Genomic DNA, 13,037 nt, shown 5'->3' with positions numbered 1-13,037 from the left:
TAACAACACAATAAAATTAACTGAAATAATATCCTGATATTTCTCTTGATCTTTAATACTAAAAATAACAACATGAAAAATTCTCAATTTCTCTCAATAAAAATTCAGAAAAGAATGACTTTTTCAGAAGAACAGTGGCTATGAAAAGAGAAAATACTAAACCAATTTAATACTACATTCAATTACCAAAAAAAAAAAAAAAAAAAAAAAAAAAAAAAAAAAAAAAAAAAACCAGAAAACCTTTAAAACAGAGGTTCTAAGCCTTCGTTGTCCCATGCACCCTTTTCACCATTGCTAAATCACTACCCCCTCTTCCTTTCCAAAACTTGAAAAATGTATATACATTTATTTAAATTTAGATTATTTTTTGATGTGTTTAATGAATCAGACAAGAAAAACAATAGAAAATGCTGATAAATACCAAAACTTGAACAAAGTAGTTTTTTATATTCATAAATTAAAACTTACTCAAAGGGCAAATAAAAGACTGATCTCATTCCTCCTGAAACTATGAAATTCCCTCTCAAGAAGAATTCCCCTCTGTTAAGAACACAATAAATTTTAGAAAATTCTTTAGAAAAAGAATTCCCATGCAACAGCTCTTCCACGGTTGTCCCATAAGATATTTAAGTAATTCAAACTAGGAGAATTGGCAGTTTATTCACTCAGTGCCATCAGCCATACTACAGCTTTGATATTTTTTGTGTGCTAATAGTAGTAATTTGTGCTCCTTACATATAGCAAGATGGATTACACATTAATAAGGTAAGAATTTTCATTCTGTTTTATTTCTCTGCTTGTCACAAATAACCAGCATTTAGATGGTAAACAAATAAACCGTGCAAACCTTCTACATTTGGTTATGAGACCGATGGCATGTTTCTTCAACCAAATGTATAAACACATTGAGATTAGCTATAAGAATAAAAATATAAACAGAAAAGATACTCTACCATAAATTACCACTGGATAATCCAAAAAAGAAAAGCCAAGCCTGTTCTCAAAAAATGAAACAGAAGTAACATAGTTGTATACTGCATATTTGAAAAACATAAGCAGACATGGTTACTAGCTGTGAAAATAAATATTCAATTATGATATTAAACAGTAATAACTATCAACTACGGAAATACAAACTTAAATGATTCTGAAAAAAAGAAAAGTTATGGGATTTAATCGTAACTGATACACCAAAACAAATCAATGCTGAGTAGATAAAACAAGATGAACAAGAACAAGCACAAGCCACCATAAGTTTACTTGTAGAAGACAATCAAATCGTAAACAAAAGGAATAAAACAACAGGCTAAAGAGATATGGAATAAATCAAAGATAATTCATGAAAGAAAAAAAAGTCTTTCCAGTAAATTTCAACATCTGAATGTTAAAAGCAGAAACAAGCTCGAAGAACACATCAATAAAACGCTCGAGATCATGGATGAACTGCGAGGAATTGGTGAAGAAATAAAAGACAGTAGTAACATTGCAGCATTCTTACTAGTCTGCAATGTGACTGTCTTTTATTAGGTGGCTTAGCAAAAAGCTACAAAATTCTGATTACAGCTTTAGAAGCTTGCCCAGAAGAAGTAACATAACATACGTAAATATGAAACTCATCGACGAATGCTTAATAAGAAAAGAAAGCAATCAAACAGAAGAAACAGCTGCTTTCAAAACAAATTTTAATACAAAATTCAAGCATTTCAATCAATGAAGATGCAATTATTGCAAAAAATTAGGACACTTAAAAAAAGAATGCAGATTCTTAAATAACCAGAAAGAAAATACAAAACAAAAATAATTCTTTTTTCAAAAATGAAATAAAGCGAATAAAGAAAATTATGGAAATAAACAAAAACGAAGTTGCTATAAACGAGGATACACACGAAGATGAAAACAAAAATAAGAAACTTAAGAAGACTGAGAATTACACATTCAAAGTCACCAGAGAAAGGAAATTTTAAAACTCAAACTTGTCAGTTGATTCAGGAACCACATGTCATTAGACCAACAACATAAACTTTTTCATTAAATTACAATAAAAGCAGAAATGAACAAATAACAATTGCTAACGATACTTAGATGAAGTCCGAACGCATAGGAGAAGGATACTTATACTCAGAGCCAGATTTAGACTTGATACAGCCCTAAATTACTTGAGATATAGGGCTATTTATAAGTCTGTTATAATATATTTTAATACTATTTATACTATATTTTAATTTTTTCAGGGGCCCTAAGCTATAGCCTATGTACGTTATACATAAATCCAACCCTGCTTATACTGTACAGATGACGAAGATAACGAAAAATAAGATTCAATCTATCTGTTCTTGACCTAGGAGGATTAATATTCGTACAAAAAATTACAAACAATGGGTTTACAGTAGAATTTGAAGAAGATATTTGCAGAATAAAGAAGAAAAATAAAAAGAATAAAACCATAGAAATTGCTAAAGCAGAAGGAAATTTATATACCATAATTAAATTGCAAAAATAAAAAGTTAAAAACACAAAAATTGGAACTACAGAAGGAAGTGAAAATAGCACAGATCTTTAGTATAGAAGAGTAGGACACAGAAATTATGAAGCACTCAAGAGGCTAAAGAAAGATGACCTTGCAACCAGAATAAGGATCAATCGAGAAATTAAAAAGAAAAAAGAATATATGCTATATCAGAAGCAAAATGTCTGAATTGTCGTATCTCAAGCTAAACAAGTATAGAGAAAAATCACTTCTAGAGTTGATGTATTGAGACATTTGTGGAGTGACTGGTACAACCACACTAGGAGGAAAGAAATACTTCATTCAGTGACATCATTCAAGATACACAAGACGAATCTATCTACAAGTTCAAGCAATTTGCAACCATGACTAAGAACAAATTTGGATAGAAGACAAAAGTCTTAAGAACACACAATGCAAGAGAATACACAAACAAAGAGATTGAAGAATATTTAAAGGAAGAGGGAATTGAACATCAAACCCCCGTAGCATATTCATCGCAACAGAATTGTAGAGCAGAAAGAAGAAATTGAAACTTAATGGAAATGACAAGGTGCCTACTACTTGAATCTGGACTCAAAATAGGAAAAACGTAATGACAGCTACCTATCTACAAAACAGGCTACCATCAAGGTCAATAAAAAAAAAAACACTGTACAAGCTCTGTAATAATAATAATAATAATAATAATAATAATAATAATAATAAAAAAAACTAGAAATTTGGGATGAAAAACATAATGACAGTTACCTATCTACAAAACAGACTACCCATCAAGGTCAATCGAAAAAACACCGTACGAGCTCTGGAATAATAAAAAACCTAACTCAAACCACATCAGAGTTTCTCGCACCACAGACTACTCGCACTCATTGCCTTGTTCCAAAGCAGGAAAAGAAATTCTCATTGAATACAGTGACCATACTACAGTATACAGAATTTAGATGCCCCACACAAACAGCGTTGTGATCAGAAGAAGCATAATATTCGATGAAAACAAAACAAAAACGAAGAAATACCTCGGCAATTAAACAATCAAAATGAGGAAATAGAATGACCTCTTAAAGAAAATAAATCGAGAGAATAATTTCCAGATGCTACAACAGAGAAAGGAATTGAAACAGAAAAAACTCCCCTATTACTGAGAAGATTCCACAGAACGATTAAGGGAATCCCACCAAACAGACTCTCATCAGGGTTTGTAGCCCCATTTTAGATAAAAAAATAAACACCTATAAGCACTTTTCAAGTACATTTTAAGGGAAAAAAAATAAGCACCTGTCTAATTACATTATGCACAACTGCATAACCTTAAAAGAAAAATTAGACTTGTAATTTAAAATATGAGAAATTCAGTATTTATTAAGAGAGAATGAGCATTACTCAACCATGGAAAGCAATTACACCTTTTTTTTTATTATTATTATTTTAAATAGCAGTTTAATTTACAGAACTAGTTTACAATGGAGAGGTTAAAAAACTATGCAGAACTAAATTACAAGATTTAATGACGAAGTTTCAGTTCAAAATAGAGAAAATAAATAATAATAAGCCATATTTATTATATTCGCTTGGCACCTAAAAATAAATACAATTTATTTTTCTACTCATATTAATATTTAAATAATTTAAATCAAAATTCTGAACATTTTCTAAATTTTCATTGTACAGTCAAAAGTCGTTAATCCGGACTCGTCGGGACTTCGGCGATTCCGGATTATAGATCATCAGTTTAAATCTGGTAAGATGGCATGCAAAAATTACAAAATTAAAAATATGAAACCGTAATTTATGAAATAAAGAACAATTATGATCTAAAGGGTATCAAAATTTACAAAAAGAAAAAACTTAATATTTATTTGTTTACTTTATTAAACATTTCCTTCAATGTAAGTTGCTTCGTTTCATGTGATAATACTTTCTCTTTAATTCTATTAAACAAACATAATTTCTTGTTTAGTTACAAAGTTCCGCTGTTCAAGTCCTATAATTGCTGTGTTGAGAATACCGACTAATTTGTCAATCGAAATGTTTTCGTTTTCAATAACTCTGGGTCACTTTCTTCACTATCGGAAGCGAATTATAATGACGAGGAACTTGATTTAAATCATATCAAAGACGGAGTACATCGAGATGAAATACTAAACTTAGTACGGAATTATAATCCAAATAAAATAAAAACATCTGCTCTGAAGATAAGGATAGTGTTGACAGATCAACTTCCAATCCGTGGCGTGAAATTGATAAACAGATTTCGGATTTCAAAACATACTTTCGCTTTGTAGATACAAATTACATATTAGTAAATATATACTGGAAATTCTATTTGACATAATCTTTCTAATCTATCATAATCTAATAATGACGTTTCTGCCCCCCCCCCTCTGCCGCAGAGCAGCGTGAAATTGATAAACTGATTTCGGATTTCAAAACATACTTTCGCTTTGTAGTAAATATATATCGGAAATTCTATTTGACATAATCGAAAGTTCAAGCTTACTTTTATAAAATTGCTCTAACAGTCTGCAAAAAATAATAAGCCGGATCCAATTCGAAGATTAAGGAACAACGCAATCTGCAACATTAACTGAATTAGATAACTTTAGCTTAGCGTATAACTTCGTTATACATTAAACGTGCATGCGCACAAACATATTCGCAGCAGTAAGGGTCTTACGCGCTCTCGTAAACGCCTGTGCGCATGCGTGAACGCGACGCATGCGCAGAAAGTTTGTAGCTTTGAGGTCCGGATTATAGATCATTCCGGATTATCGGTGTCCGAATTAACGACTTTTGACTGTATAACAGTTTTCCCTTAACAGATATTGCAAGCAGAGTAATTTAAGTAAAAAAAAAGGAACTCTAAAATCAGAAGATGGGAAATTGCTTCGTGCAGTCATCCTTTAACAGTAAAAGCTTAACTAAACGACGTACTCGGAAATTGCCGAATATCTGAAAATTCCGGATAGTCTAGCATAACTCGTAAAAGAGGAAGGGGTGTAGATTGTAGCCGTTCTTTAGATTTTTCAGCTAAATAATGCTTTTGACATTTCGATATGCGCATCATATAAAAAATAGCCCAATGGAACTGAAAAATAATCTGCTTAGCAAGCACAGTAAAACTTCTTTATCTCTGCGAAATATCGCAAAGGTTATTGCACAATACGAGCGCCTTAATTCTTCCATACGTGATATTATGCAATTGGAATCAACAGCTGGCAGAATCTAATATAGGGAAATGCCCCTTCGCTTCATCCGGTTTTCGCCTTCAAGCGCCCATGTGGCATACTTATCATTGAGGAGGACACGTCGCACTCTGCGCGATATCCCTGCCATACTCATACTGATTTATAAAGAGATTTATCAATCTGGGGTATTTTTCATTCTAATTTTGAACAGACTAGTTAAATTTACGGAATAGAATCATTCTTCATTTGGACTGGTAGGCCGCAGAACTTGTAGTCCTATTCAATCCAGGTTGGAAAGTGACCAAAAAAAAAAGTTTGTTGCTTGCTTTGGTGCGAACTGTAACATTTTCAATATTCGAGATTTTGAGGAGAAAGGGGAGAATCCCCAACTTCCGTACTGTACTTCCGCATTGGCCAAAAAAAAAAAAGAAAGAAAGAAATTATTTTGACTATTCGATTATTTCCACTTTATTTATACCATTCCGAATATTATTCCTTAGAAAACTAAGCTGTGTTAAAATACACTTGCCCATTTTTGAGTACAGTCAAAAGTCGTTAATCCAGACTCGTCGGGAGTTCGGCGATTCCGGATTATCGATTTTTCCGGATTATAGATCATCAGTTTAAATCTGGTAAGATGGCATGCAGAAATTCTAAAATTAAAAATATGAAACCGTAATTTATGAAATAAAGAACAATTATGATCTAAAGGGTATCAAAATTTACAAAAAAGAAAGCTTAATATTTATTTGTTTACTTTATTAAACATTTCTTTCAATGTAAGTTGCTTCGTTTTATGTGATAATACTTTCTCTTTAATTCTATAAAGACATAATTTCTTCTTCAGTTACAAAGTTCTGCTGTTCAAGTCCTATAATTACTGTGTCGAGAATACTGACTAATTTGTCAATCGAAATTTTTTCGTTTTCAATAACCTCTGTGTCACTTTCTTCACTATCAGAAGCGAATTATAATGACAAGGAATTTGATTTAAATCATATCAAAGACGGATTACATCGAGATGAAATACTACATTTAGTAAGGAATTATAAGCCAAATAAAATAAAAACATCTGCTCTGAAGGTAAGGGTAGTGCTGACAGATCAACTTCCAATTCATGCATTCTTCTTGCCATTTTCGGTAAAATAGACATAAAGGCAACAAGACGCCTAGCCACCATAACATTATGTTACAACAGATTCAGCTATCAATTCCAGAAATTTCAAACACAACATTATAATTGACATGCAACTGGAAAATGCATGTAAAGACCAGAGAAACTGCATGTTGATTAAGTAACAGTCTTTAGTCAAATATGACAAGTAATATTAAAATCATCAACGAAGTACAACATTTCAAAGAAAATTAGTTTCAAAATCAGCATTTCAATATTTCCAATTAAAAGGCTCTTGTAACCTAAGACATAATTGGTATGGCCTTTTTCTCCAGGAAAAAATTATTCCAGAGAATAATACTTCTGCAACACGTAGCTACTTGAACGTAATATCTCATAGCTGTTATGTCTTCAAAAAACAAAATTCTGATTTTCTGAGAAAAATATTGTATTATTCGTGTAAACAGCATATATTGCATATTATTACAACAAATAAAATTTGCATATGGACTTCAAAAGGAAAGTCATTGCAGTGCATATCTGATCACACCCTAGTCAAAATTTACTATCGAGTTAACAGATATGTTGTATCTCAATAGGTTAATTTATTTACTAAATTTACAATAGCTATGTCTTTTACCCATCAATTATTTGAAAAACACAAATTTTTATCATAACTACGATGTAAAATGCGATCGTAAAATGGAAAGATGTCGTTCATGAGCCATTCACTCCCATTCATTCAGGTTTCATCCCAGAGTAGTGCTTATTCCCAGTTCTAGAGATAATATAGCAGATCTTCTTTCCTCAAGTAGGCTGATCTTTCATAAGTTATGAATAAACATGCATAATGTTTAAATCAGAATTTGAAAAATTTGGATGACAAAGGTTAAAAATTTGTAAAAATTACTAAAAAATACAAATTTAAAAAATATCTGGAATTTTATTTCGAATAAATCTAAATTTTGAACTGAGAAAGAATGAATCAAGTAAGTTTAATAAATATATAACAAATTCAATTAACATTGAGGAGTTAAAATTTTGAGAGAGAACTTTTTATCTGAATAATCAAAATTATCTTTTTTTAAATATTAGTCATGTGTTAAGTTTCAATTTCTTTAAAATGTCTCTTGATCATTGCCTGTAGGAACACATGTATTTCCTTTGTTCACATGGGCATTTCCATACCACCATCTTATGGATCAGGTTTCCTGGTCATCATGAAGTAGGCTTTATTTTTCATAAAATTTAATAGAAAATAAATATTAAAGCATCTGAATTTCATGCTAAATCAGAATTTCCAATTTAAACAGTAAAACGTTATACGTATTACAAAAGTACCTCCTTTTTTCAAGCCAGAGTATAGAAGATTCTGCAGTGAGCATACATTATTTTCTAATAAATAATAATAGTCCAACTAAAACTTTACCTCTGTGTCAGATTCCAAAATAATTTTTTCAAGTTCTTTATCTTCAAACAGTGCAACCGCAATAATTTTTTCTTCTGTGGGAGTAATGAGTCTAAAAAATCCAATGAAAAATATCATACAACAACATTAAAAAATTATTCATTAAAAAAGTAAAATTCAATCATGTGAAGCATTTGAATACATGAAAACTTATGTAAGCTATTAACAGGTCATTTGTGAAAAATTATAGATACTATAGTGCCTCTAGACACAAGATTTTCAGGATGTGAGCCAACAAATTTTTGTAAACGGATCTGAATAAAAATCAGGGTATGAGCCCAAGTGACAGGTTTACTGCACCAGACTACTTTGAGCTGTAAACAAAGTGAAAAGTGCTCACTCATTCTGTTCCCACAGTTACCTTGTGAAGGAAGTATCTCATATAATATATTGTACTCAATTTATTGCATTTTTCATGTGTTTGTGCAGCTATTTTGGCATTAAGGTAAGTTAATAAATATAATTTATAATTAACATATATTTGTAACAAAGAGTTATAAGAAAGTGATTAATGTGAAGATACAGATTTAATTCTAGAATTAAAGCATGAAACAACTGACAAAAAATTAGCAAGGTGTAGATGAAAGCCAAACAGCATAAGCATAATACTTCTAAAATATAGCCAATACTCTTTCTGCTTCTAAAATAAAGCAGAAAGAGGCAAAAGGGTATTACAATCTGATTTTCAATAAGAAAAGTGAGACTGCTTTTTCATAGGAAAAATTGCAACAATGCATTTGGGAGAAGCAAGTTATGATGCAATCAAAGGAATACAGTCAAAAGTCGTTAATTCGGACCTCAAAGCTACAAACTTTCTGCTCATGCATCCCGTTGACGCATGCGCGTAAGACCTTTACGGCAGCGAATATGCTTGGGCGCACGCGCATAATACGTTTACGCATGTGCGTTTAATTTATAACGGACAGTATAAGCTAAGCTAAAATTATCTAATTCAGTTAATGTTGCAGATTGCGTTGTTTCTTAATCTTTGAATTTGATCCGGTTTATTATTTTTTGCAGACTGTTAGAGCAATTTTATAAAAGTAAGCTTGAACTTTCGATTATGTCAAATAGAATTTCCGATATATATTTACTAATATGTAAAGGATATACAAAGCGAAAGTATCTTTTGGAGTCCATTAAACAAAAAGTGGAATTGCTGCAAAAAATGGATAAAACCATATCCTTTGTTTATCTAAACTTTGTTTATCTTTAACGCAGCGGCGGCGTGCAATGAATTGGAAGTTGATCTGTCAGCACTATCCTTATCTTAAGGGCAGATGTTTTTATTTTATTTGGCTTATAATTCCTTACTAAATGTAGTATTTCATCTCAATGTAATCCGTCTTTGATATGATTTAAATCAAATTCCTTGTCATTATAATTCGCTTCTGATAGTGAAGAAAGTGACACATAGGTTATTGAAAACGAAAAAATTTCCACTGACAAATTAGTCGGTATTCTCGACACAGCAATTATAGGACTTGAACAGCGGAACTTTGTAACTGAAGAAGAAATTATGTCTGTTTATAGAATTAGAGAAAGTATTATCACATAAAACGAAGCAACTTAAACAACTTACATTGAAAGAAATGTTTAATAAAGTAAACAAATAAATATTAAGCTTTTTTTTTTTGTAAATTTTGATACTCTTTAGATTATAATTGTTCTTTATTTCATAAATTACGGTTTCATATTTTTAATTTTATAATTTCTGCATGCCATCTTACCAGATTTAAACTGATGATCTATAATCCGGAAAAATAGATAATCCGGAATCGCCGAAGTCCCGACGAGTCCGGATTAACGACTTTTGACTGTATTTCACATTCATAGAATTCAAAGTGCAGTTATGTTTGTTCAAGTTCTCAATAGGGGAAAGTAAATAGTCTTAGCAAGTTGTAAGACAATCCAAGATGGGAACCAATGGGAAAAAAATGGTGATGAGATGACTGGACCACATGCCAAGGCAGGGATCTCACAATGTGAATAGAGTGGAAATTTCTGTCATTCTTATTCCTTGCTAGGAATGGGGAGAAAAAAAAAAAGTGTAGTTCTGTACTTGTGAATTATTTTGACACATGTTATACAGAGGAAGACATTAACACTAAAACAAAAAGCTGATGCAATTCATGTAGCAGAAACCGAAAAGCTTAGTTTGACGGATTCAGGGAAGAAACTTGAAATAAGTAAAAACCATGCAAGTCAAGTTCTAAAGGACAGAGAAGAAATAAAAATATGTACAAGGTGTGGCTATTAATTTCCAGGACTGCTCTAATAACAGCAGAATAGATGATGTGAAAAACGTAACATTTTAATATTTTTCGAAGTAATCCCCATCTGCCATAAAACACTTCTGTGCTCGGCTGTATAATTTGTGGAAACAATTTTTGAAGTCCTCTTTCAGAAGGCTCTTCAATGTCGATGTCATATTCTTCTTGATGTCCCGCCCCCACATTGCATTGCCAGTGAAGAGGTTTTTGGCCAAGCATGAGGTTTTAGAGCTGCATCATCCACCATACTCTCCTGACTTGGCCCCTGCAGACTTCTTTTTGTTTTCCACACTCAAAATTGTGATCGAAGTATCACACTTTGTGGATGTTGAAGACATCAAGAACATGACATTGACATTGAAGAGCCTTTCGAAAGATGACTTTAAAAGTTGTTTCCACAACATATGCAGTCGAGCACAGAAGTGTATTATGACAGATGGGGATTACTTCGAAAAATATTAAAAGTACATTTTACATAGGTTACATTTTTCACATCATTTGTTCTGGTGTTATTAGAGCAGTCCTGAAAATTAATAGCCACACCTTGTATTATGAATCCAAAATGAACATTCCAAGACTCTGAAATTTAGAAAAACTGAAGCATGTAAAATTGACACAGTAGTGTTTAACTGATCTTGTTCTATAAAAGCAAATAATATTGCTGCAAGTGGAGTCTATTGCAAGAAAAGGCAAAAGAAATTTTGGAAAATCTGGGACTACAGAACTTCAAAGCATCTAATGGTTGTTTAGAAAAATTTAATCGACAAACCATGGCTTTTAAAACTATTTGTGGTGAAGAAAAATCAGTAGATTTACAACATCTAAAAGACTGGATAAAAAAGCTAAATGTTATCTGTGCTAAAAATACCTACAATGCATATGAAACTGGATTATTTCATCTAATTTTGCCTAATAAAACTCTAGGCTTCAAAGGGGGAAAAATGCTCTGGTGGTAAAAACTCCAAGGAACATCTCACTGCACTACTTTGTTGTAACATGGAAAGAGAGTTTAGCAATATCACTTGTAGTTTTAAAGCCATAAAACAAAGATACTTTAAACACATCAATCCAAAAGCTCTATTGGTCCACTAGCATCACAGTAAAAAAACCATGGATGGTGCAAAGCATAACGTCAGAATGGTTGATTGCTCTTGATGTAACAACGTCTAGAAAAAATAGGAAGATTCTGCTATTTTTTGACAATTTGCCAGCCCACCCATCAAATGTAAAACTGAAATCACAGAAATTAGTGTTTTCCCCACCAAATGCTATACCACATAATACAGTCAAAAATCTTTAATCTGGACGTCCATAATCCGGATTGATCTATAATCCGGACCTCAAAGCTACAAAATTTCAGCATATGTATAAACGCATATGCGTTTACGACCTTTATGCATGCGCATAATACATTTACGCATGCGCATTTAATGTATAATGGACAGTATAAGCTAATCTAAAATTATCTAATTATCTATTTGCGTCGTTCCTTAATCTTCTAATTGGATCCGGCTTATTATTTTTTGCAGACAGTTAGAGCAATTTTATAAAAGTAAGCTTGAACTTGCGATTATGTCAAAAAGAATTTCCAATTCTGGAGCTGCCAAAAGATTTACAAAGTGAAAGCATGTTTCGATGTCCATCAAACAAAAAGTGGAATTGCTGCAAAATATGGATAAAGGCATATCATTTGTTTCTCTAATCATTCCAAAATCTGTTTATCAATTTCACGCTGCTCTGCAGGGAAGGAGGGTCACGGCGTGCAATGAACTGGAAGTTGATCTGTCAGCACTATCCTTATCTTCAGAGCAGATGTTTTTATTTTATTCGGCTTATAATTCCTTACTAAATGTAGTATTTCATCTTGATGTGCTCCGTCTTTGATATGATTTAAATCAAATTCCTCGTCATTATAAATAGCACGAATACACATCAAATAGTTTTCTGGTTGCAATTTTCTAATTTCGACTATGCGTAATGTATGCTTTACGCATGTGCGCGTTGAAAGAAATGTTTAATAAAGTAAACAAATAAATATTAATCTTTTTTTTTGTAAACTTTGATACCCTTTAGATCATAATTGCTCTTTATTTCATAAATTTTGGTTTCATATTTTTAATTTTATAATTTCTGCATGCCATCTTACCACATTTAAACTGATGATCTATAATCCAGAAAAACTGATAATCTGGAATCGGTGAAGTCCCTACGAGTCCGGACTAAAGACTTTTGACTGTATAGGGTTGGACCATGGCATAAGTAGAAGCTTCAAGGTTTGTTACAGAAAACTGTTTTTATTGCATGTTCTTTGCCAAGCAGAAACAGCAATCAGTTTGCAGAATATGTCAATATATTGAATGCTGTTCAGTGGATAACAAGGCTATTAAATTTGTATTACACAGTTGTGCTCAGCATTGTTTTAAGAAAACAGACTTTGAAATTACAGTTTCAAGAGCTCTCAGTGAAAACACTGCTGATGTAAATGAAT

The 13,037-nt window shown here is 31.9% G+C and overlaps 1 protein-coding gene across 3 annotated transcripts in view; it reads right to left on the bottom strand.

The window, feature by feature from the left end:
• The window catches only part of LOC118198549 (uncharacterized), a 139,381-nt gene that overhangs the window by 62,953 nt on the left and 63,391 nt on the right, over positions 1–13,037 (bottom strand). For all 3 annotated transcript variants that reach the window (XR_015043536.1, XM_085825511.1, XM_085825512.1), the window contains one exon: positions 8,238–8,328. Coding sequence is in view for 2 of the 3 variants with exons in the window: in XM_085825511.1 (XP_085681637.1) it covers positions 8,238–8,328 (91 nt within the window). In the remaining variant the exon portion in view is untranslated. The remainder of the gene's footprint in view (positions 1–8,237; positions 8,329–13,037) is intronic.

The sequence above is a fragment of the Stegodyphus dumicola genome, chromosome 10 (genome assembly GCF_044657685.1).
Source record: "Stegodyphus dumicola isolate Sdum_Otavi_A_Nest chromosome 10, ASM4465768v1".
NCBI lineage: Eukaryota > Metazoa > Arthropoda > Arachnida > Araneae > Eresidae > Stegodyphus > Stegodyphus dumicola.
The sequence above is the reverse complement of the archived record's forward strand: the minus strand, read 5'-3'. Positions and strand labels throughout refer to the sequence as shown.